Source organism: Aphelocoma coerulescens, chromosome 8 (assembly GCF_041296385.1).
Source record: "Aphelocoma coerulescens isolate FSJ_1873_10779 chromosome 8, UR_Acoe_1.0, whole genome shotgun sequence".
Taxonomy (NCBI): Eukaryota; Metazoa; Chordata; class Aves; order Passeriformes; family Corvidae; genus Aphelocoma; species Aphelocoma coerulescens.
In genome coordinates this window covers 28,549,534-28,573,200 of record NC_091022.1, presented here as the reverse complement: position 1 = coordinate 28,573,200, position 23,667 = coordinate 28,549,534, and the positions used below count along the sequence as shown (strand labels likewise).

Genomic DNA, 23,667 nt, shown 5'->3' with positions numbered 1-23,667 from the left:
TGGAGTCAGCTGTTCTCTCCTTTCAGTCCTGTTTCCCTTAACATACTGTTCCACTCTTTCCACGCTCACATCATGCTGCTTCCATTCAAGGGAAACAGTATGAAACTTCATTTTTGTATTCAGGAGGCCAGCGGGTACCCAGCTTCTGCTGCAGAAAAGCGGTCACGGTTCAGCTCCTGTTCCCTTTGGACGCTGCAATAACAACGGGGACAGACTTGCTGGAGGAGGCACAGCAACACCACAAGATCTGTTCACCTTCTTTCCCTTTCAGCCCCATGATGGTTTGTAGCTGTTGCAAAAATCAATACACGTTGAGGAGCTAATGGTATCCCTCCATCCCCCAAAAGGCTTGTTAGATACCCATCTTAAAGCACAGTGTTAGAGTAATATTGTAATTATGATTACTAGTGTGCACAAGTCCCAGCTTGAAAGCACGGGAAGCTGCCTCTTTGCAAATCACTACTGACAGCAGGCAAAGCCTTGGCTGCTGCCCCAGCTCAAATCTCCTTTCTCGATGGACAAAAGCTGTGAAGGCAGCAAAAATTCCTACCACAGACGAAGTCTAGAAGTGTATTGCAGGAATCTGTCAGCTGGTGCTTGTGAACAGACTCACACACTCCCTGTGTTTGCTAAAATCCTTGTTTTGCGTGAGGCTGCACAGCTACCTGAGGAGTCAAAAGCATCTGTGCATCTACTTTGTTATTCCTCCATCACAACTGTACCTTGGAGGGGGGTTACAGAGTTCTTCTCTACACAGACGCTTTGAGCCCCTCTGCTAAAGGCAACCAAACACAATTCATCAGTATCTACATATAAGAAATGTGATTTTCAATAACTCAGGGGAATTTGCACTATCTACTTCCCAAGGCACTTCCTTAAAATCTACCTACTACATTAAGCTATAAATAAACTAGAAACAGGAAACTGGAAGAGACTGGGTGGGACAAGGAATACAAGGAAGGAAGGAAGGAAGGAAAGATAAAATCATTCCAGAAAACCTAAATTAATTCTTTGCAATACTATACAAATGCTTGGTTCTGCAATATCCCAGACACTGGCTTTTTCAGATAGTAACGAGATCATACAACTCCTTCTGCGCTTATGTACTGTAGAGTGGTAGAATCCTGTCGTTAAATTTTGTCCTGATTTGCTGTATTTAGTCATTATTTATAAACAGCAAGTTTCAGCTCATGCTAAGCTTCCCTTGGCAATATATTCCTATGGTACTTCTAACAAAATATGAGAAAGATAGTCTTTTATGCTGAGTAAAACATACACATGAAATTGAAGATTTGGTGGCAACATAATGAACCTTAAATTCCCTTCTAGCAAAATCTCTGAGTATTTATGCAACAATCATGGCTAGGACAGTACAACAAAGAGGGAAACAAAATCAGGGTGGCATTGGTGTTTTCCAAGTACATGAGGTTTTTGCTGGAATTTCCCAGCAGCTGTAAACAACAAGGGAGACCTCCAAGTTCAATAAGGCAGAGAGTCACTTAGTTCGGCTGTGAGTGTATGTTCCACCAGAACAATAGAATTGTTTCTCTTTGAAGAGAAACACTGCATTCACTGTTTAAATAGCAAAAGAGCTGTAAACACAGGGCTGGCTTTAAAACAAGCTTATGAAGAAAAGCATGAAAGCATTCTCATTAAAAAGACAAATGATTCAAACACACCTACTGTAACATTTCTGCAGAAGTGATTGCAGTTCTCCATCATGCTCTATTTTTAGTCTACCTGGCCACACCATGGTCAACCCAAAAGGCCAGGTTCGATGTCACAGCATGACCACTTACCAAAACAGTGCTTCCTGTTCAAAAATGTCGCTTTTCTGTAACACAGGGGTTTCTCATGTCAGATATGCCTCAGGATACACAATATGATGCAGTCAGTAGAAAGCACTACCTTCCACATGGTAAGGCAATCAAATAACTTGTAACTGTGTGTCATATCTAACTGGCAACTACACAGGCACAAACTCCAAGTTATCCAAAGGCAGATCTGGAGGATGTTTGTTCCCTGCTTCAGTTTATTTCCTTCCCTTTTCTCCTTGCAGCTCCTGGTGCCCCACAGAGAAAAAATCACTCACTGCTTTTGTTGTTCCCAGGCAAGTTTGCTGTGCTTCTCCCTGCAGCTTTTCTAGATGTGGCAATGCATGAAAAACATTTGCAAACTGGGATTTTCAGGCTGAATAACGTCTAGAAAAGGATGCACCCATTCCTTCACTAAGCTGGCATGTGTGATTTTGTCCTTCCAGCAGTCTCAAGAGAGGTGCTGTCAGTGAAGTCTGTAAAAAATGCTTTTGTTTTTGTTATTTGATGGGGTAAAAAAAGAGGACCAGCACCCCTCACTGTCAGTTATGTTAGGCTGCTGAGTCCAAGTGTTATTCTGACATATTGCTAAATTCAAATTCCCTCCAAACTTCTTTCAGGACAGCTGGACTACACAGCATAAGTAACTTAATGGCAAAGCATCCTCTTCCTTCCTTAGTCACTTGGGATTACAATCAGTTCCTCCATCACTTGTGGTAGTTTTCATTAATTAGCACAAATTTACAGGAGCACTTCCTTGAAAAAATCTATCAGCAATAATGACATCTAATAAATTTCTTACTTTTTCCTAATAACTTTTCTTGCATTAGTAGGAGAAAAATGATGCCAACTGACTTCATCAGGCTGTGAGGATTAAACCATCATTTATAATATCCTTTAAAATGAGGAAGTGTCATTTAAATGTTAGTCACATGAGTAAGCAGTGAGTCAATATTCTGCATATTAACTGAATGCATTTGCAGTGCTGGAGGTTTTCTGAAGCCTGCCAAGATTGAGCCATAACAATTTCTTTTATAGCTGGAGATCAGCCTGAAAGAAAGACCTTCCTAAGATCCAGAAGGTGAAGATCAGAGTCATATGCACATTATCTCCATTCCACTAAATGTCAGCTTAGAGAAAAAAAAAAAAAAAACCAGAGAGGATTGAGCAGGATGAAGGAGCTGTGATTACCTTTCAGGAAAGTAAATAAGGAAAATGAGATCACTGGTACCATAGTGCAATCTAAAACTTAATCCAAAACCTTCCAGTCCAACAGACTGATCCATCAGTTTGTCAGAGACCAACACCGAGCTCTGAAAGTTCATGTTAGAGACCTAAATATTGTTTGTGTCCCCTACCATTGAAACTTTATTTTATGCTGAATGTGATTTGTATCTGAGACATCAGACAGGGGATTCTGGATTCCTCACTCCAGTGCCTTCAGTGGTGTCAACCACTGCTAACACAAAATAGTTTGCCTGAAAACATGAGCCTCCGAAACAAAATGTTTATATACAGATACCAGCACTGATCTTGACAAATCTTTAATCTGTTCCCTCCTTCCTCTTCTCTGGACACAGAAAATACATTGTTACAATGAGGTAATAAATTTTCCCTGGGAGAGTGCCAGGAGATACAGATCTACTGACTTCTGTGCAGTACAAGATTTCACCAAGTGTATTTAAGCAATAGATACAACTTTCTCTCTGCTTTGGGCACTAGAATTTTTTTTTTCCCAATTGTACTCTGCTTCATTCTGTATACACAGAATGGTTTGGGTTGGAAGGTACCTTAGAGTTCGTCTAGATCCACCCCCTGCCATGGGCAGAGACATCTTCCACTATCCCAGGCTGCTCCAAGCCCCATCCAACCTGGCCTTGGACACTTCCAGGGTACCCAGCCACAGCTGCTCTGGGTAACCTGTGCCAGGGCCTGCCCACCCTGACAGGGCAGAATTTCCTCCTAATATTATATTCTTAAAGAAGGTAATTCCAGTAACTCCACGGTGTGCTCCCGGGAGCCAGAGCATCCTCCCAGCACTTCCACTCCACTCCCAGCCGCCCCTCCAGGGGCAGGAGCTGTCGGCAGAGGCCGGGAGTTCGCTTGGCCATAAAACCGACCCCATTCCCTCAGCCAAGGGCACAGCTGCCCCCGCCAGCCCCGCCGCTCGCTCCTGCCCTCAAACACCCCCCGGCTGCGCTTTGCCGCCCGCCGGGCCCGTCGTGCTCCGCCGTGACCGCGCCACCGCCGCGCCGGCCGTGCCCCCCGGCAGCCGCACACCGAGCGGAGCCGTAATTAACGGCGGCACTAATCGCACCGGCAGGAGGCCGGCCCTGGTAGCCTATCCCGGGCTGCCCATCCCCGACATCCCATCCCGCGCAGCCCACCTCCGGCAGCCCGTGAGACAACGCCCGGTCCCGGCGCCGCTCCCGGTACCAATTCCGATAGCGGTCCCGGTCCCCATCCCCAGTCCCAGTCCTGGTCCACATCGTCGTCCCAGTCCCCATCCCCATCCCCATTTCCATCTCCATTCCCGATCCCCATCCCCAGTCCCAGTCCTGGTCCACATCCTCGTCCCAGTCCTCATCCCCATCTCCATTCCCGGTCCCCATCCCCAGTCCCAGTCCTGGTCCACATCGTCGTCCCAGTCCCCATCCCATCTCCATTCCCGATCCCCATCCCCAGTCCCAGTCCCCATCTCCATTCCCGATCCCCATCCCCATTTCCGTTCCCATCCCTGGCCCCGCTCCCGTCCTCGTTCCGATCCCGGTGCCCGTTCCCGTTCCGGTTCGGGTCCCCGCTGCCCTGACAACGCCGCCCGCCCTCACGTGCCCCCTCGGCCACGCCCCCTTCCCACGCCGGTCCATTCATCCCCCACCGCCTCCCCCCGTCACGTGACGCGGGCCCGGCGGGCGCTCCCGGCCGGGGCTTGGCCGCCGCTTCCGGGCCGGGCCGGGGGCGGGGCCGGGGCGCGCGCGGGGGGGGCGGGGCGGGGCGGCCGCCGCGGCGGCGGCGGCGGGAGGGGAGCGGCGCTCCCGGCAACATGGCGGCGCGCGGGGCGGGCAGCGCCTGAGCCCGGCGCCCCTCGGTCCGCGGGGTTCCCCCCCCCCGCCCCCGGCCTCCTCTTCCTTCTCTTCTTCCTCCTCCTCTTCTTCCTCCTCCTCCTCCTGCCCCGCTCCCCGGCGCGGCCATGGAGAGCGAGGAGGAGCAGCACATGACCACGCTGCTCTGCATGGGCTTCTCGGACGCGGCCGCCATCCGCAAGGCCCTGCGCCTGGCCAAGAACGACATCAACGAGGCCGTGGCGCTGCTCACCAACGAGCGGCCCGGCCTCCACTACGGCGGCTACGAGCCCATGGAGAGCGGGCAGGGCCCGCCGGGCGGGCACGGCTCCCCCGCCGGCGGGCAGGGCCCCCGCGGCGGCGACGGGGACGGCGGAGGCGGCGGGGGCGGCTTCGACCCGCCGCCCGCCTACCACGAAGTGGTGGAGACCGAGGTGAGCTGCGGGCGGGCGGTCCCGGGGCGGCTCCGGGCGGTGGGAGCCACCCGCAGCCTCCCCGCGGGCGGGGGTCGGCCCGGGCGTGGGGCCGGCGGGACGTGCCCAGGGACCCTCCGTCACTCCCCGGGCCCGGGACTCCTTATCCGCCTCCATTCCCAGCCTGCCGCCCGCCCGGCGCGCTCCCGAGCCCGTTCCCTGCGATCCCTGCAAGGTGAAGCGCACCCGGGGTTTTCCTTGGCATTCCAGGAATGTGTGGCTACCGTAGGGCTTTGCTTTTCGCTCCCCCTCTTGTGCCTTCTTGCATAATCCCGGTGACTAAGGGCTGTCTATTTTTTTTAACTGTTTGCACAATGTGAAGGAGAGCGCAACGTGGGTATGACCTTAGGTACAGTTTTATTTGGATAAGCTGAGCGTAAGTTCTGAAATAGGAACTCAGTGAGGTCAAATGTTTTTCAAAACAGAGCTTTAAGTCATAATTTAGGGCTGTGATCAAAAATAAAACTGAAGTGGATAGAAGTACTGGAGAATGTCAGCCTTTCCCAGGTTCTCTCCTTCCTCCTTGTTTGCCTTTCTCTCTCTTCCATCCTCTTCCAGAACTCTGAACCCTTCAGCCAGCAGATACACTCATGGTGCTCTCCTTGCTGTCTGGAACAATCTTGTAGTGCTTTCCTACAAAGCCTTCTCCTCCTCCTGGTCTTTTTCCCAAAACTTCACAGAATGCTCATAAGAAAAGACCTAATTAGTAGTGTCCAGAGTGTGGGACTTGTGGGGTGAGAACAGCAGAAAGCCCCCCTGTGTAATACTAAAGGGCCACCTTGCATAGTCTCTGTCTCAAAAAGTGGTCGAGAGCAGATGCTTAAGCTCGTGAACAAAACCAGGGAACCTCATGTACCCTCCAAGGCTCCAGTGAAGAGTATCCTGAGGGTTTTCTGTGCCAGAGAAGTGCTCCCTTTCTGTGCATGTGTACGTGTCTATAAATACATTTATGAAGAATCCATGGGCGTATCAGGTGCGTAACTACGCTTGCACAGATCATCTGTATCCGTAGCCTCAGCATATTGACGTCCAGTCCTGCAGAATAAAGATAGGTGATCCTGCTCACTGAGTTAACTGGGTTAGATCCTGAGCTCCTCTGAGCTGCTGGTGTGTGCTCGTGGAGGAAGCTGATCCGTGGGGTGGCACGTGTGCCGCGCAGAAGCAGAGCCACTGTTAAACTTCCCTGACTGAAGCGCCAGGGAAGTGGTTTCTAACCTTTCCTGTGAAGGATTGAGAGTGAACGAGAGTTCTTGTTGGCATTTAGGGTGGATGTAGTTATAGTTGGGACAGTCTGGCTTGTCAGTGTGACATTTCGAGAGAAGCTGTCAGTGTAAACTTCAGAGAAGCACTTCTTTCCCTGCTCTTGTTCCCATTACAAATGGCACTTTGACAGCTCTCAGAGGATTCTCCCGCCCCCCCCATTGTTTCATCCTGTATTTCTGATCAAATTTACTTAACTTTGTAATAGCTTCCTTTGCCACTCACGTTCTTGTTTGCTCTGACTTGTGTTCTTTTTAACCCACAGGAGGGAAGTCAAAACATTTCGATGTAGATAAATCCCTGCACAGAGCAGGCATTTCAGAAGGACTGAGGTGTCTTGCTACATGAAACTTTATATAAGTTCATGCCTCAATTTAGTAATTGGATCCATTTGCATATGAGCATCTGTCAACTCCTGCACGTGTATGCAAAACAGTATTTTTGTAATAAAAGAGTTATATCTATAAAAGCCTTGAGATTGGAATTGTTGCCTGTGCATATTTGTCTAACACTGCAGTACAACTTAACAGCTTTTGGCATACATTTTATGAGAGGGGGAAAGTGATATATGATCAGTCCTTGGGTTTTTTTATTCATCAGCTGTAATCTAGCATTACATTTAATAAGCTACAGCTATTCTTTAAGCAGTTAATCAGTAATTAATCAGGTTAATCAGTAGTTTTCCATTCAGCAGAAGCTTATGGCATATGAAGCTGTACAGAATCTGCCATTGCAGAAGCAGCTATATTATTCATTGTAGTCATACACATTATGGTGAAACATATTGTACCCCATGCTGTCTTGTGGTAATTCAGATGTTATTTCTGGTTTTCTTCCTCTCAGTATCATCTCTTTCTAACAGCTCTTCGAGTGTGTATTCTTCCTTCTCTTCATAACACCAGTTTTAACTTTTATTCAGTGGGGAGGAAATGGGGTGTTAGATTTTTGGATTTTATATATCAGCAGCAGGAGATAAATCACAGGAGAAGAATTCCTAGAAATATTCCCCCAAGTAAAATGTTCAAGTCTAACACTTCATGAACAAAAGTTAGGATTAGATGTTATAATTTAAAAATAGCAAGAATGCTTCAGTCATTCTTCAAGACATGTGTAACAGGTCTGTACTTTGAATTTACATGCTTTTTTTGGCTGCACACACTTTAGCATGCATATAAGAATAGGTCTATGAATGATTAAACACTTTACATTTTCCCTAATCAGTAATGAATCCATTATGTTTGCATATGCTTATTTGGTCTCTATTACATAATGTTAGAATCTGTTCAGCATTCATGTGGATCAAAGAAAGGCTTGTCTAGTGGTTTTCTTTGAAAAGAGCACAGCAACCAGATACATATCATACTAGTTAAAACATGTTTTCTTTAGATAAGATAGTAAAAATCAGTATGAATCCTCTTTTAGTGGTCCAGACTGCTGGTCTTCAAGGCTGTCTGGAAGTCTTAAAGAAGCTTGAATTCGGAGTAACTGGCCCAGAAGCAAGATAGCTGCTGTGAGCTGGCCCAACATATGCCCTGTGCTTTCTTTCTGTGTGAGGCTTGAGCTGAAGATGTGCATAAATTTCAATTTCATTAGGTTAAAACTTCACTTTCAGCAGGCCAGTGTTTCCAAGTTGCTTCAGTTTTAGGTTGATGGCTGTGGTGTGCCTCTGGCATTGATGGTGGTAGCATGACCACACTTAACTCATCAAAAGGAAAAGGCCAGACAAACTTGGAAATACAAAGGGGGCTTCAGTTCATTTGTGCAGTCTTCCTGAAAGCGCAGGAAGTTCAGCTTGAGGCTTACAGCTGATTTGAAGTTTTACCCTTCGTAACACCAAACCACATTGATAGACTGAGGTCACCTGCTTTTCCAAGAGGTAACTTCGTGTGTTTGACGTAACTTCTGTGTTTATGTCTGTTGACAGAAGTAAATCTTGCAATTTGGCAAGAATGTGGGATTTCTGTGTTTATTCCTTAGGCAACGTGCAGATTGTCATGGTGTGATTCTGTGCTGAGGGAGGCGGGTGAGGGACGCTATGCTCATCTCTTCATCTGACTGACAGATAAGCTGTTTTATGAACTGCTGCTCTAAATCCTTTATAATTTAAGACAAGACTATAAATGAGTGCGATGACAATGTCTGTCAGTGTGTCCGTGAATTGCCACAAGTGCCACAATTGCTGGCTTTAGTGAGTTTTGGAGAAATGGGATGGAGAAGAGCAGGCTGAACAAATGTGGGGATTGTGACCAGAGAACTTGAAATTGTGGGGAGGGGCAAGTAAAAATATTAAAGATATACCAATGGTTTGTGTAACCTTCACTAAAACAATCTTAATTTGCTTTTAAAACAGCTTCTGAGAGCCATTACTATGACCTTTTGACTAAATTGTGATGAACAGATTATATTACCCTCCAGCTATTCCTGTCCCCTTCAGCATGTGCTCTTTTGATTTATGTTTTTTTAGTTGAACTGGATCAAAAGCTCGTACATGCCAGATTTTACTAGGTAAGGTTTATAATAAAACTTGTCCAAGATTGCTTTTGAGGTGCTGTTTGACTGCAAGAGAAGGGATTTTGTGAAAAGGCCAGGCCGGCGACTGTAGTGAGTGCCAGTGCCAGGAACATTCTCACTAGTCATGCTGCAGAACTGTGGTGTTCAAACCCTACCTCTCCTCATTATTAAAGTTCAGGACTGAAAGCAGTTCTGCCACAGATGTGCTGCGTCACGGTGGGTGTGTAACTTAACCTCTGGTTTAGCTTTTAATGTGTAAAATGAGGATAATGGGGTGTGCTTTATTAGGAGAACCATGGACGTTAGGCTTGTGAAGTTCTTTGATCTTTGAATGGAAGGAGCTGTATTTATTTAAAGACAAAGAAGGTATTTAGCCTCCAAGCAAATGAGATGGATTTCACGCTACAGTTCTGCACATTTAAAGTCAGTCTCCTCTCTTGTAAGTAGTCTTGAGCTTTGCAAAAGTGAATATTTCTTGCATTCTCGTGTGGAAGTTTTACAGTGTGGCTTGTCTACAAATTTGCCTTGTAAAACAATTAAGCAATCAAATAAAGCTCTGTGGTGGATTCTGGCATCGAGTCCCTGGCTGGATGCCATCAGAATGTCAAGTGGAATTAGTATTTTAGCACTCCTGGTTTTCAGCATCACTGTTTTCAAAAATGAGTGGCCCTGGTGTGGAATCTCTTTTTATATTCTGATTCCATTAACACTTCCTTGAAAGCATTTGAAAGAAAATACTCTGGGTTTCATTCTTGATACAGCACAGGCTAATAGAGATGCTACATGAAGTTAGGGAAATAGGGGTGATACTGAGAGATGCAGCTGGTTAATTTTAAATGTAAGCTTTGTTTTGAATAACTCACAAAGTCATTATCATGTAATGTGATCGTTAGAGTAATTGCTGGATTGAGAGGAGCACTCTGTAATTACTGGTTCATTGGTGATGAAGGTGATGCCTGCAGGGTCAGTGAAGGTGGGAGACAGCTCTACACAGCCAAATTCTCAGCTGGGCAGGAAGTCTCTCTGCTATAATGTCCTCTGGAAGCATTTTCTGGTCATCTGCCCAGTTTACAGTGCTATTCTGTGGCAGCTGTTTCATAAGGAAGTGAAATACTGAGGAAGAATGAGAATAAAAACAAATTAGCCAGTGTTAGAAGTTAATTCCAGCAAATCATTTGGATTGCTTTTGGATTAAGGAACAGTAGCTCTTTGTATGAGGAGGGCAAAGAGGAAGTGCCTGTTTCTTTTGTAAGCTTTTATTTTGAAAAAAACATGTATTTGTGCTGCTGTAGGAATAGCCTTTGGTATATATGTTTCAGGAGCCAAATTTAAAATTAATTTTAAAAGCCAATGTTCCCACTGTTTCTTGCCACTTGATCCTCCTGCTCACTACTTTACAACAGTTCTGGCTTTTCTGATGCCCAGCAGAGAGATCTTGAGAGGCATTTAAAGATTTTTCCATATTAGTTAGTCACAATTTTGGAATTATATACTGTTGAAATCAGCTGCTTTGTCAGTTCTGGTTTCTGGCTCATTGGTATACATCTGTAGAGCAGAAGTACAGATGAGTGTTTAGCAGCATTATTGAATTAATTTTCCTTTCCAGAGCCTGACCTTTGGTCACTAAAACATTACAATAAATACTTTATATAGTGGTTTTTACAGCACTTCTCTATTAATTCCTGGTGTTTTGGCAAAGGGAGATATAAGTATTGACTTAATTTTAAGTACTGAAATGTTAAGCGTTTGTGATTCATTGTTTTATTGTTTTAAAGCACAGTGTTTTTCTGATATCACACCAAGTTATTCTGAGTTATTTGGGAACAAGCATGAGGTTTTGTGCTTATGAAAACTCAAGGGCTGGGAGGAATAATGGTGTAGACTCCGAGTCTGGCTGTTTGTAGTTACACTAATGGAGTAAGTTTTTAAATATATCTGCAGACAATAGTGAAAAAACATGGAAGATAAGTGTTTTCCTTGGTTCCTTATGAATGGCATTCCTAACAGTGCTTTCCATGACTTCTTCCTCGCCTACAACTTATCAGACTTCAAAATACGTTGCCAAAAGTGGTTCTAGTGAATCTGCCTCAGATTTCACTGAATACTGTGGTAATAGCAGTATAAAAGGGCAGAGAGGCTCCTTGTATTTTCAAAGTTAAACGGTGGTTTTAATTCAAGTGCTAGTTTTACAGAGCCTCGGTTGTTTTGTTTTGCTGTGACACTCAGGACTATGTTTATCTCTGAACAAGTAGGCAAGTACATCAGGGAGTATTGCCTGGTAACATCACACCATCACCCTGGAAATCAGGGAAAGAGTACAACCCATGTTTTCAGAAACTGAGTTAATTTCCAGCTTTGCTGAATTTATTTTTCGAATTCCTGTTGTGTTCTTATTAGCAGTCTTACACAGTTCTTGGTTGTGAGGGGTGGGGAGCAGAGGAAAGGTGGAGCCATAGGGTTTTTGTGGTTATAGTTTGTTATAATCCTTTACAGCTACTAAGGGTTTAGTCTAAACATGCATCCTTGATGGTGTCCTTGTGCTACTCTCACTTAAGGTCAGTGTCTAAAGCTTCCTGTGAGAAAGTTCACTAAATAAATTGGGTTTTTCTTAGGGCATCTCTGTGATAGGGTGAGAGTCGAGATCAACTTCAGTTAGGTGGAGTCTATAAAGGAGGATTTATTTTCCTTTAGTAGTAGACTGGTATCATTCTTTTATATATTAGCATGACAAAATGGTAGCATTTTTTTCTCATGACAAGACTGCATTTGTTTGTGTGAAGTAGTCCATAGTAAAAATTTGAAGAGCTTCATTTCTATGAGAAAAGAACAAAAAAAACAAAACATCTGTGTATCCCACCAACAAGCTTATGTTCTCTTAGCAGAACACAAATAACAAAAACCATTCCTATCTGTTGCTGCATTTAAAATTTTTGCATCCAGATGTTTCTTTGGATGAAAATTCAGGGGTGAGATGTTGTATCTCTTTAGGACTTAAAAACTGTGACAATACTTTGCAAGTAAATGCCTGTTTGTCAGTAAAACATTCAGGAAATCACAGTGGGTTTTCTTATTGCCAGATAAGAAACATAATGTGGAAATTCCCTACATGTCACCATTTTTTGAGTCTTACTGATACTGACATTCACAAGAGGATACCAAGCTTGCTCTTAGCAATGTGGGTCCAATGGGTTTGATCTGAGTTCAGGAACAGGCAGCTAGGAAATACTCCAATTTTGTTCCCACATCTACCACTTAACAAGAGTTGAAAGTTCTTTAACCTTTTGGATTACCAGTTTATAAATAGAAAGTAGGTTATAGGTATGAAAATGTGACTTTTTTTTTAAAACAGTCCTTGTTCTTCGTGTTCATGTGTAAGTGCAAGGTGGTAGCTTTGAGTTGTTTGAAAGGCTTTGAATCCTTACCCATCTCTTTCAGTTCTGGGTAACAGAATATCCCCCTTTAGGAGTTAATTAAAAGAAGAAAAGGTTTGACACCCAGGCGTGAAAGTAAAAGCTGCTTTAATCAATAGTCTGGCAGATGGAGGGACTGTCAGGTCATGACTTCAGGATTCATAGCTTCTCCCACAAATTGATGGGCACAGTACATCAGAGCAGAGAAACGCTCTATTTTTATGGGTATTTGATGTATTTCTCTCACCTTGCCTCCACCTGAGCATTGCAGTGCTCTGCAAACACTTGTCTGTGATGCATCAGTGGCAGAGGGGAGCATCCCTGCTGACACTTTGCAGCTGGGGAAGCTGAAGCATTGGGAAATTGATTTCTTTATGTTGACTACGTCTGTGATTAAAAACTGAAAGGTGGACCTAAAATTTTTGTCTGCTAGTTCTGGCTTTATGCATTTTTTTTTTCATTACTGCTTTTCAGAGCAGTTAAACTTTGTCCTGTTTGTAGGTACATAGTAACAAGGTTTTGTGGTTGTTTTTTTAACAATGCAATGAAACATCAAAAATCTGTTTTCTTTGCGATAAAATGATGGTTATTTTGTGAAAGTCACTTATTAGAGAGGCATGAGGTGGAGGTAACTGCTTGGTCTGCTGGTGTCTTAGTCTGATCCTGTTGCTTGTTGAAAGAAACGTGACTTTGGGGGTTTGTTTCCTAAGTTATACTAGATTCATGAGCACATAATGTGACTTAGCTTTGGTGATAATAGATTCTGTTGGTAGCCTCCTATCAAAACCAAATTAACAAATTTAAATCATAATTTGACTGTAATTTCATTACTAAAGCTGCCAATTAGAATTAAAACAAGTCTTAAACTCCTTGTTATTTTATGTAAAGTGACTGGTATGGGAAGTGTCAGTGGCTTCAGTTAAGCAGTGTTTGATGAGTTAATTAGCTGAATACTGCATGAATGCGTTTTGAAGCTTTAAACTGTGACCTTTTGGTAATTAAAGTTAATTCATATTTTACTTTTTGTGCTAATCTTTGTTCTGTGTTACTCTTCAATAGAAGGTTTTATGCTACAGATTTAAGCAATGCTTTATTGATCAGATGTTGAACAATTTTTGTTTATTAAGCCTTGCAAGCAACTCTGGGAAGTGCCAGATCCCCAGAGAGGGAATCTTGAATCAGTGCTTGAGCCTGTTCCTGTGAGGATATTTCTCCTGGGAGCCTGTGTGTCTGTTTAGCCATAACTGCATTTTCACACCTTGAAAATAAGCCAGAAGAGTCAAGACTGTTAGAATGAGGGGATTTTCAGGGCGTTTGTGCAATAAGAGATATATCAGAAGGCATGGAAAACTATGTTAAAGGTTTGTCAGCAGAAGTTTTCTGGTCTCAGTATTTCAGCTGCAGAAATAGTCACAGATTTGTGATGTGCATCGTGACTTCCTGCTGCAGAAAAGAGTGATTCTTACAGCCTTTTAGACAGTTTATCTTTGGATGACCCATTAGTTACCAGGAATAGGGTTGGGTTCTTTTTTTTCCTCTTTACTATTCTATAGAAGAACATCCCTATAAATCCTTCTCATGTCGGGGGCCAGTCCAGTGTTAAGTCTGTCCAGCCAGAATTGCAGAGTCCTGAGACAGGTCATCCTCAAGTAGCAGACACCATTCTGAAGTCACCTATCTGAGGGGAGGGAGATAGTTCTTTTAATATCTTCATTTATAAACAATTTATATATATAAACAAGCAAACAAACCCCATGTAATTCCCCAAAGACAGGATTCAGAAATTCACCTTTTGCAGGCTGACATGGCCTTGTATCCTATTTACTTTCACATGTACAGTAATTTTTCTTTTAAAGCTTTTATTTGCTCCATGAACCTTTGTCAGTAGAGTTTGCAGTGACAGTTCCTGAGCTCCTCAGTTACAGAGCATTAATTGTGGATACGTGTTCAGGGCTGTGTTGCATTTGTGAATGTCAGCAGAGCAGGTGAGTTCTCCAGGCTGTGTTGGAGTGTGAGATCTGTGTGCAGATCACCAGCCAACATAAGATTATGCAAGAACTGAGCTGACATTTCACCTTGCTGCAGCAGCTGCTGGTAATAAACCCCACACTTAAAAGAGCAGTGCCCAAATTGATTAAAAAATGTGTGGTGAACAATTTGGGGTTTTTCATGTGCAGAAGGGCACAAATTATGAAAGAGGAGCAGTAAGTCTTTAAAGAGACTGTTTCTTGTAGTAGATTTGTTGTAAGAAACACGACTCAGTCTGCACTAAGATAATGTGAACATAGCTGTAATCTCCCAGAAATGCAGAGTGTTAAATTTATTAGTGGTTTGAAGGGGAATTTGGGTTTTAAACTGCCTGGGTGTGTATTTGAGACTGTCACAGGTTTCACAGTAGCTGTGAAGCTATGTGGATGTGATGTGTTCTAAAATTAATAAATGAACTTGATGTTTTCTGCACATGGTTTTAGTAGCAGAGCACTGTCAAGCAAGAAGCCTCATTGCTTCTTATTTCCTGGAATGTGCCAAGAGCATGCTCCTTCGATGCAAGTAGTTCTCATTACTAGGGCAATATTCCAAATACCACACTCATTTTTTTTTGTGGAAAACCATCTTGTCACTGCACTATTGGTAGCAATAGTCCAGATGTGTTCTAAGCATAATTTATGACAATGGAAGCTGAATGTACAGTGAAGAACATGTATTATTTCACTTTCCATATGAATTTCTGTGTCATGGACCCTGGCAATCACTTGTGTGGAAACAGGTAACTAAAGAGCAGCATTGCTTGGATGTGGATGGGAAAGCAGAACAACAAGTGGAGTTTTTCAGCTACAGCTGAAGGTCTGCATTGCTGTTCTGCATCTCTTAAGATACCAATTGCTATCACTGCTTTTGTTTGGTGTGGACACTTTCCTCCAGGGAATGAAGCAACTGTAGCTCTGTATCTGACACATTTGTTGAAATGTTGCTTTCCTTGGCTACAATTCGAGGCTGAACTGTAGTCATTGAACACCCAGCAATTGGGTGTTTATATTTTACTCAGTCTGCCTTCATTGTACTAAAAGTTCATTCCTGTTCTGTTACTGTGAGGACACTTTCTTTATAACTGCACATTGTTTTCTGTAGGAAATGGTTTTGTGTTCTGCATGGATGTTCTTTACAGAAGCTGTATAATTAACAGTTTAATTCCTAAAAAATGCTTCTAAATAATTTCAGTGTCTTTTCATTTAGACCTTCAAATATCTCTTCTCCAAAACCTGAAGTATTTAAACAGGGCATGATTTGCTAGATGGGAATTACATTAGGCTTCCGTGCACAGCACTGGATCGGGTGATGACAGTTTCAGAAGGTGATATTCAGGTCTGCTAAAGTACAACTTCCCATAAAGACAAACTGAGAACTAAATGTTTAGTAGGGAGTTGGAGAAAGCTGGCTCTTTATTTCCCAAACACTAATGTGTGGGGTTTTTTTAAGCACTGTTCTGTGTTCCATTCCTATAAATTGTACTGCTGCTCTCAGAACATGTTAGTAAGTCCAGCCTGCATGTTGTCCATGAACTTTAAAGGTTAGGCTTTATACAATTGCTGTTCCCTTGGCTTAATATCTTTGAACCATTATGAAAGTGAATGACACATTTACTTTTTTTAAAACAAGTCTAATCCTACAAGTATCAAATGCCATGAGAGAGCTGGAAGCACACTTGTGTGCATACATTGATTCTGATCTTTGTATACCATCTCCTCCAGAGTTCAGTTTTTCTTTTGGTTTATTCCTTTCTTGTTTTTCCATTCACTTTCCTGACACTGTCTGTTTTTTACTTTCAAATATATTTCCTGCCTTCCCTCCATGTCCCTGGCTTCTCTCTCAGTGGGATCTTGTTACCATCACTGCTCTTGTTTTCCACTGTCTCCAACAGTGGCTCCTGCTCGCTGCCAGGCCTGATCCAGACATTCTGTCCTTTCTCCTGCTGGCTTTGCCTGCTGTTGTGGAGGCAGGGAAAGGTAGTCCATGTGAACTCTTTGACACATTGGGTAGCTGGCATCTATGGGAGGTTAAAAAATAAACAAAAGAAAATAAATGAATAACTTGTCTACTCTTTCTCTGGTGGTGCTGAGGCAGTTACCTCATATGGCACTCAGTGGAGAGCAGGGGGTAATTCTGTGTCCTATACACAGAAATAGCTGCTCTTCAGTGGCATTAGCAGGAAACCTGTAAAGCTTAGCTGCAGTCATTATGACTTCAAGAGAAGGACAATTACATTACCTTGTTGGACAGCCATATTTGATGTAGATTTTTCTTTAGATTACTAGTTAGTAAAAGAAAATCCTGATGTACTGAAACAGTATCCTGTATTTCTAATGTGGTGGGATGAAATGGACTTCCCTTAGAGTAAACTATTCCCATATTCTGCATGAGTTGTTGAACAGAAGATTAATACACAGATCTATGGAGATCAAAATTTGTACTCTACAGTCTCACAGGGACTGGAAGTACTTATCACCTGGCTCTAGGATCTGATATCCTATGGAACCAGATTTGCCTCTTAAATAGGCAATTAGTTATCAATTAGTTATGTAAACATAGTAGTTATCACCTACACGAAATACATCAAGGTATGTAATCCTTTCAATTCAAATTGAAACATTAAATTCTAATTTGAAAAACACAAGCAGCCTCAGGGTTGAGAATTTGACATGCTTGTTACAGGCACAGCTGCCTTTTCTAAACCCTTTAATGTGCCTAGGAAACTGTGTCACTTGAACTTTTTTTTTTTTTTCCACCCGCAGAAAAATGATGAAAATGGGAATTGCTCTGGTGAAGGGATTGAGTTTCCAACAACCAACTTGTATGAACTGGAGAGCAGAGTTTTGACAGATCACTGGTCCATACCCTACAAGCGGGAGGAGTCTCTAGGCAAGTGCCTAATTGCATCCACCTACCTGGCAAGACTGGGTAAGTTCCCTTTCACAAATACACAGATTATCTGTTCAGAGGGTGTCACAGACAGAATGTTGGGCAGTTGTGTCTTTTGCTTTAATCTTGCTGCTGTATACTTGCACCCTGCTCAACAATCACATCTCTGGGAAAGTGGTTAACAGTGAGCTGTAAAAACAACATTGATCTCTTTTCTTTCTCTCTAAAGTAATTTGTTCGCTTAAGTTTTTTTCAAAAAGTGGCACACATGTTTCTTTATGTTCTAATGATTCAGGGAATTACATCTTTTCAGAACTAAATTACTGACTCTTTTTTTTTCCTTGTGCTGATTATTTTCCATTCATAAAAACAAGCTGTCATCTCAATCCCTGCTGTACCATGCTTGTATAAGTGGTTGTTTTTCCCTGGTGAAATGCTTACATTGCATTAGATCTGAATTTGACTCTTGTGTATTCTGTACTTTGGCTGGGGTTAAGAGTATTATGGAGGCACCACACCCAACAACTGATGTATAATGAGAGTACAAGATAGTTCTTCAGTCACGCCTGATGGCAGACTAAAGGAATGTTGTAATCTCTTGGAAGAATAGCAGTTAAGTGGTTCTGGTTTGCTTCTTTGTTTCCAACCCGTGTTAAAAGGCTGTGCTTTCATTTGGTTTTGGAGGGAGGCTGTGAAGTATCAGTAATGTATGAATTGTAAACTCTGAAGTTTACAGGTTACTTATGGTTCTAACAATGCTTGAAGAAGTTGTAAAAGGTGTTGGGAAATGAATTCTTAGTTCTGAAAGGCAGGTTCTCTCGACCCATGCTTTTTGTGGCTTGAAAAGCATGCTAGTTATGAATGAACAGTAGCACTTTTATGACTGCTGGTTTGGATTGGTGTTCCCAAAAACTTGCAACCAGGTCCCTGAGGTCATCTTAAAGAGTAATTTTTTTAAAGTACTGTTTTAAAGCACTCTCCTTTCTGTAAAGGTCTTTCTGATTCCGATGAGAATTGCAAGAGGTTTATGGACAGATGCATGCCTGAAGCATTTAAAAAGGTAAGTAGGCACAGTAGGCCAGTTCAGTGTTTCTTTGCATTGCTCATGGTAGAAAAAGTGTTTTGTAATCCAGACTTCAGGCAGCTACTAAGTGGGTTCTTGGATTAAAATCACACTCAGATTACTTTCGTAGGTTAAAATCATAGAGATTTAAATCATACAAGGTCCCAGTTCTGTAACTGGCCAACTTTAGCACATAAGTCATTTTCTTTTTTTTTTTCCCTTTCGATGAAGAGCCCTGTAGTAATTACCAGAGCCCAAAGAGAGGTTTAGAGACCCTTGGATATGGCCACTGGTGGCAAGTTCATGATCAGGTTTCCATTAACTATTCTTTCTCTTATTTCTTCAGAGGGTTGCTGAATTCTTTTCACAGTCCATTTAGAATTTTATCTTTCACCTCAGTTCTTAATGCCCTGTGTTTCTCTGGGCTGTTGTGAATTTTCTCTACAGAGCTTCCCAAAATAATTGGCTTCCCACTATTCCATCCACTTCAGGTACTGCCTAAATTTCCTGCCCATTTTTTAGACCATATGTATAAGAACACATACATACCCTTTAAAAAGTTACTCTGTCCTAGTGTTAAAATACTGAGAATATGATTATATTTAAGGAAGGTAGAAATTCAAGGGAAAAAATATTTTTTCATTTAGTTATCAGAGTACTAATCTTACATGCAATAGTTTTATATCACTTGGTATTGTTTGCATAAGAAATAAGCAATGTAGATTGTTCCTCCAGAAGGATAATCTGTAGAAATCTAAGTTCAGGATGTGCTGAATTACAATTTGCTGAAATATTTGCAAGAAACTTGATTAGTGGTACAAAAAGTAATTGTATTTAAACGATTAAGTTTTTTTATCTGCTTCTGTTCAAATACAGCAGAAATTAAATGAAGTTTGCAGATGGCAGCCAAGTGTCCTTTATAAACAACCATGAAACCAGATTTAAAGAACATGTTTCAGTAGGTGGAAGCAGCACTAAATAACTCTCTCTCCTGGTACATGTGCTTTGTTTTCCAATAGAAGATGCTCAGAAAGTGTGAATTGGTAAATGGTTACCTTAGCTGAATCACTGCAGCTCTGTGGCTGCCTGTTTCAAGATTTAATAGTTGTGTGTTCAATCTGCAAACAGATTCATTTCATATTCGTTGTTCTTTGCAAAGGTTACGGTCTCTACTAGTGCATGCAAATGGAAAACAGTTTGATAGATTTTATTTTCTGTCATAAACTGTGATTTAAGGTGTTCTTCTGCAAAATTACAAATTGAATTAACTCTTAAGCCATTAGTGCAGAAAGAACATCTGAAAAACACACCAGACAGTCATGAGTGCCTTCCAAGGAAACATTTGCCATGAAAACAGTCTCAGGAGTTGATAAATTTCTCCTGGTTTGTGATTGTGCTCAAACTTGTAAAAAATTACTTTTTTTTTTCCTTGTTAGCTGTTGACATCCAGTGCTGTTCACAAGTGGGGAACCGAAATCCATGAAGGAATCTACAACATGCTCATGCTGCTGGTGGACCTGGTTGCAGAAAGAGTAAAACAAGATCCTATTCCCGTGGGCCTGCTTGGTGTGCTTACAATGGTATTTGCCTCTCTGATGCAGTTTCTAATACCTGGGCATTTGGCATTTTGTATTTATGCAGCTGATGCTTTTTCCAACTGTGTAAGTTGTAATTCATTGTCTTAAAAACTGCAGCCATTGCTTGCTGCAGATATTTAACATCCAGTATGGAATTCAGAGGAGTGGGTGCTGTTCAGAACTTCTGAAAAGTAGCAGTTCTTAAAAAAAAATCACGTTTTTGTCACTTTGCTATTTATGTTTTAAAACTGATACTTTGAGTTCAGTTCTCTGTTTTATGGACCTCTGGCTCATGTGGTTATTGGATATTGTCCATACAGAATGGAAGCTTCAAAATGGTTTATATGGTGAGAAGTGAGAGGCAGGAGCAGGGAGCTTGTGCTCAACTTTATTTTTTTGCTAGATCTTTAACTGTCAGCCAGGAGAATGCTCAACTGAAACAATCAAATGTTATTAAGATAAGTTTTGAAACTGGCATAAGCCACCTGTTCATTGCCATGGGCTTTTCTTTCAAGGCATTTAATCCCGACAATGAATATCATTTCAAGAATCGAATGAAGGTGTGCCAGAGAAATTGGGCAGAAGTCTTTGGGGAAGGGAACATGCATGCTGTCTCACCCATATCCACTTTTCAGAAGGTAAGCATGGCCATGCCCTAAAATCTTATTTTAGGGTGGATGTCTTTGTTTCAGATAAGATTGTTTGATTAGTAGGTAATTTAAATATGCCCCCGAAATTTAAATATGTCCCCAAAAATTATAGCAAATAGATGTTGAGTATGTGTTGATCTGTAGACATTAATTTGTGCTCTCAAATTCTTCTGATTCCCTGTTAAAAGCTACATTTAGAAATGGATGTACTTTCATGTCTAAAGTAGCACAACAATCTGTGTGTTGCTTTAGACATGAAGCACACAACAGGTGGATCTGTGTTTCTAAGGACTGACATCTGTTTGGTTGTTGAGTGTGAAATGACCAGGATAACTCCAAGTGTTCAATTCTAGCAGAGAATTTGTGCTTTTCTGACAGCCAAGGATAAAATATCTTCAACTCAGACACACTAGCAAGGAGGCAGTTTTTGAGGTTTGCACTGTCTTGTCACAGTTGTTCCACATGGGTGGGTCCAAAACAGCATCAATGGAGTCGATTTCTCCTTCAGGAAACAAGTTTGTGGCCACAGAAAGAAAATCCTACATCTGCTGCTTTGGGAAAGGTGCTTTAGTAATGTTCCACACTGCTACAGTGCTGTAAATACAGTTGAGTGTGAGTCAGCAGCCACAGTGTGATCTGTTGCCACAGCACATGGGCAGTGATGTCAGGCAGAGTCCAAAACAGGATGATGCTCATGAGAACCAACCAGAGCTCCAGCTACACTTAATAAAGGAGCTGTTACAAGCATTGTTTTATTTGTGTAATAGTACATCCATTTGAGGTGTGGGCTAATGGGCTGAACGTGTCTGTCCAAATGTCTGTTTCAGAAGACAAATGTTTAGCATTGATGTTGCAGCTGCTAATTTGTTCATGATCTTATTGTTCAAGGAACCTCATGGGTGGCTGGTGGATCTGGTAAACAGGGTAGGTAAATGTAAACCAGAATTGTTGTTTGTCACTTGAATTCATTGGTCTTCAGAGATAATTTCTTCTCCCATCCCCCACCCTGCCCTGACTTGTTTTTTCACTCCTCACTTTTCTGACAGCCACAGAAAAATAGTTTGAGATTTTAATCCTGCCTTGTATAATACAGCTTGCTGAGTTGCTGCCTTTTCCCTTGGGCACCTTACCCTAACGTAAGTCCTCTATGACTAGAGGAATTTGAGAGCCCAGCTGAGGCTGCAGTCAAAGGTCCCCCAAGAAAAAGTGGCAGTCCAGTCAGCTGTTGCTGTATGTGGTCTGCCTTTCCTCCCTATGTCCATTTTTACTCAAGACAGAGTTTCTAGCTTGATGTTTAAACTCTGGTGCCATGTGTAATTGCATTGCATTCCCCTGTGTGCCCCTGAACTCCCATGAAAATATAAAGCTTCTTTTGGATGGGATGTTCCATGGTAAAGGACACTTGTTGGCATCTCAGGAACTGTCAGTGGAGTATTTTCCATAATCTCTTATTTAAAAGATAAAATACTGTTGTTCACTATGTAATGCTGATTATTTTCTTTCAGTTTGCAGAGTTGGGTGGATTTTCAGCAATTCAGTCCAAACTCAATTCAGAAGATATTGAACTTGGAGTAAGTCCATCTTGTGCCATGAGACTTTTCCCTTTCCATTGTACCCTTCATGGACAACTAGCAAGGTCCCTTTTGGCAGTGCTTTTACCTTTTCTTTGGTACCAGGGCAACACTCCCATAGAGCCCTGGAGAAGTGCTGTCAGGCTGGAGGTCAAATGAGGTTATACATAAGAATCCTGACTGAAAAGCAATTGAGACTTCACAGAAAAAAGGAGAAATTAGTGTACCTTTCTGCTAGCATTCAGCCTTCTGGTTAGACATCAATCAAAGTAGTTTCATTGTATGTTCATCAGTATGTGCCTGGTTTTCTGTTTACTGCACCCATAGCTGCATTTAGCTGCAAGTGAATTGACTTCTGTCATTTATTACAGAAATTGCTGTTTAAGGAAAAAAATCCTTAGGAAGACAGACAGTGTCTAATCCTAAACAACTTTTTAGGAGCTGTGTCTTAAAACTGGTTCAACAGAGCTAAACTATTTTTAGTGATGAAGTCTAACTTGGGTTAGTTTTAGCTTCCTAACCTATATTCAGGAGACTTCCAATTCTTTCAAGTTTTGGAGAATGAGGAGGCTAAAGGAAAACGATGTCATGTGGAGTCTTGTCCCCCTGTATAAAATCAGTCTGCTTTCAGTGACATGCCACTTGGAGAGAATTCAACTTTTTTTCTTGGGATATTGATGTTTTCTGCTCTATATAGAGATAGGTTCATATGTGAGCTTGACAGAAGAATAAGGAAAAACTTGATTTACATCCCAGTCCTGTAACAGAAACTTTGACTTGACTTTGTTTAATGATTAATAACTGCTTGCTTAGGAAGGAAATCTGGGTCAACGTCACTTGATTTGGGCCTTGGATTGCACTGCTGCACACTTGGTTCCACAACTCTTGATCCAGTGTGAAAACAAACTGATTTTGATGTTATTTATTGGCAAACAAATACCTTCATACATTTAATTTCTTGATGATAGATACCACTTTAAAATCATGCATTGAAGAGATCTTGACATGTATATGACACATTTACAAAAGCTTTCTCCCACATAATGCTTTGGGGAAAAAAATTTGCCATATGGCTTTAACCTTAAATTTTGCATTCACACTTCTGATTGCTGTAGAGAGCAAGCAAAATGTGATATGTTCCTTTCCGTCTGTTTATTTCTGTGACTGAAACAGGATCTGTCAGAGAACACTGAACAGAGTGATGAGAGGACCAAGATTAGTGAAAACTGGGAAGGCATTTTTTGTTTCAGACAAAAATATATAACACATACTGCATGCCATGTATAATATATAGCACATACTCTACTGTGTGCCATAGAGTAAATCTTTCTTAAACCATGTGTTGTAAAGGACTTGCAC

At 42.0% G+C, this 23,667-nt stretch overlaps 1 protein-coding gene across 3 annotated transcripts in view; it reads left to right on the top strand.

The window, feature by feature from the left end:
* Positions 1 to 4,828: 4,828 nt before the first annotated feature.
* The window catches only part of USP24 (ubiquitin specific peptidase 24), a 61,951-nt gene continuing 43,112 nt past the window's right edge, over positions 4,829 to 23,667 (top strand). For 2 of the 3 annotated variants that reach the window (XM_069023487.1, XM_069023486.1), the window contains exons 1-7: positions 4,833 to 5,310; positions 17,321 to 17,486; positions 18,440 to 18,507; positions 19,947 to 20,090; positions 20,603 to 20,725; positions 21,626 to 21,661; positions 22,243 to 22,308. In XM_069023487.1, coding sequence (XP_068879588.1) covers positions 5,005 to 5,310; positions 17,321 to 17,486; positions 18,440 to 18,507; positions 19,947 to 20,090; positions 20,603 to 20,725; positions 21,626 to 21,661; positions 22,243 to 22,308 — 909 coding nt within the window. In that variant the 5' untranslated portion in view covers positions 4,833 to 5,004. Of the gene's footprint in view, positions 5,311 to 17,320; positions 17,487 to 18,439; positions 18,508 to 19,946; positions 20,091 to 20,602; positions 20,726 to 21,625; positions 21,662 to 22,242; positions 22,309 to 23,667 lie in introns of all 3 variants that reach the window. The other variant, XR_011152549.1, reaches the window with a different exon arrangement.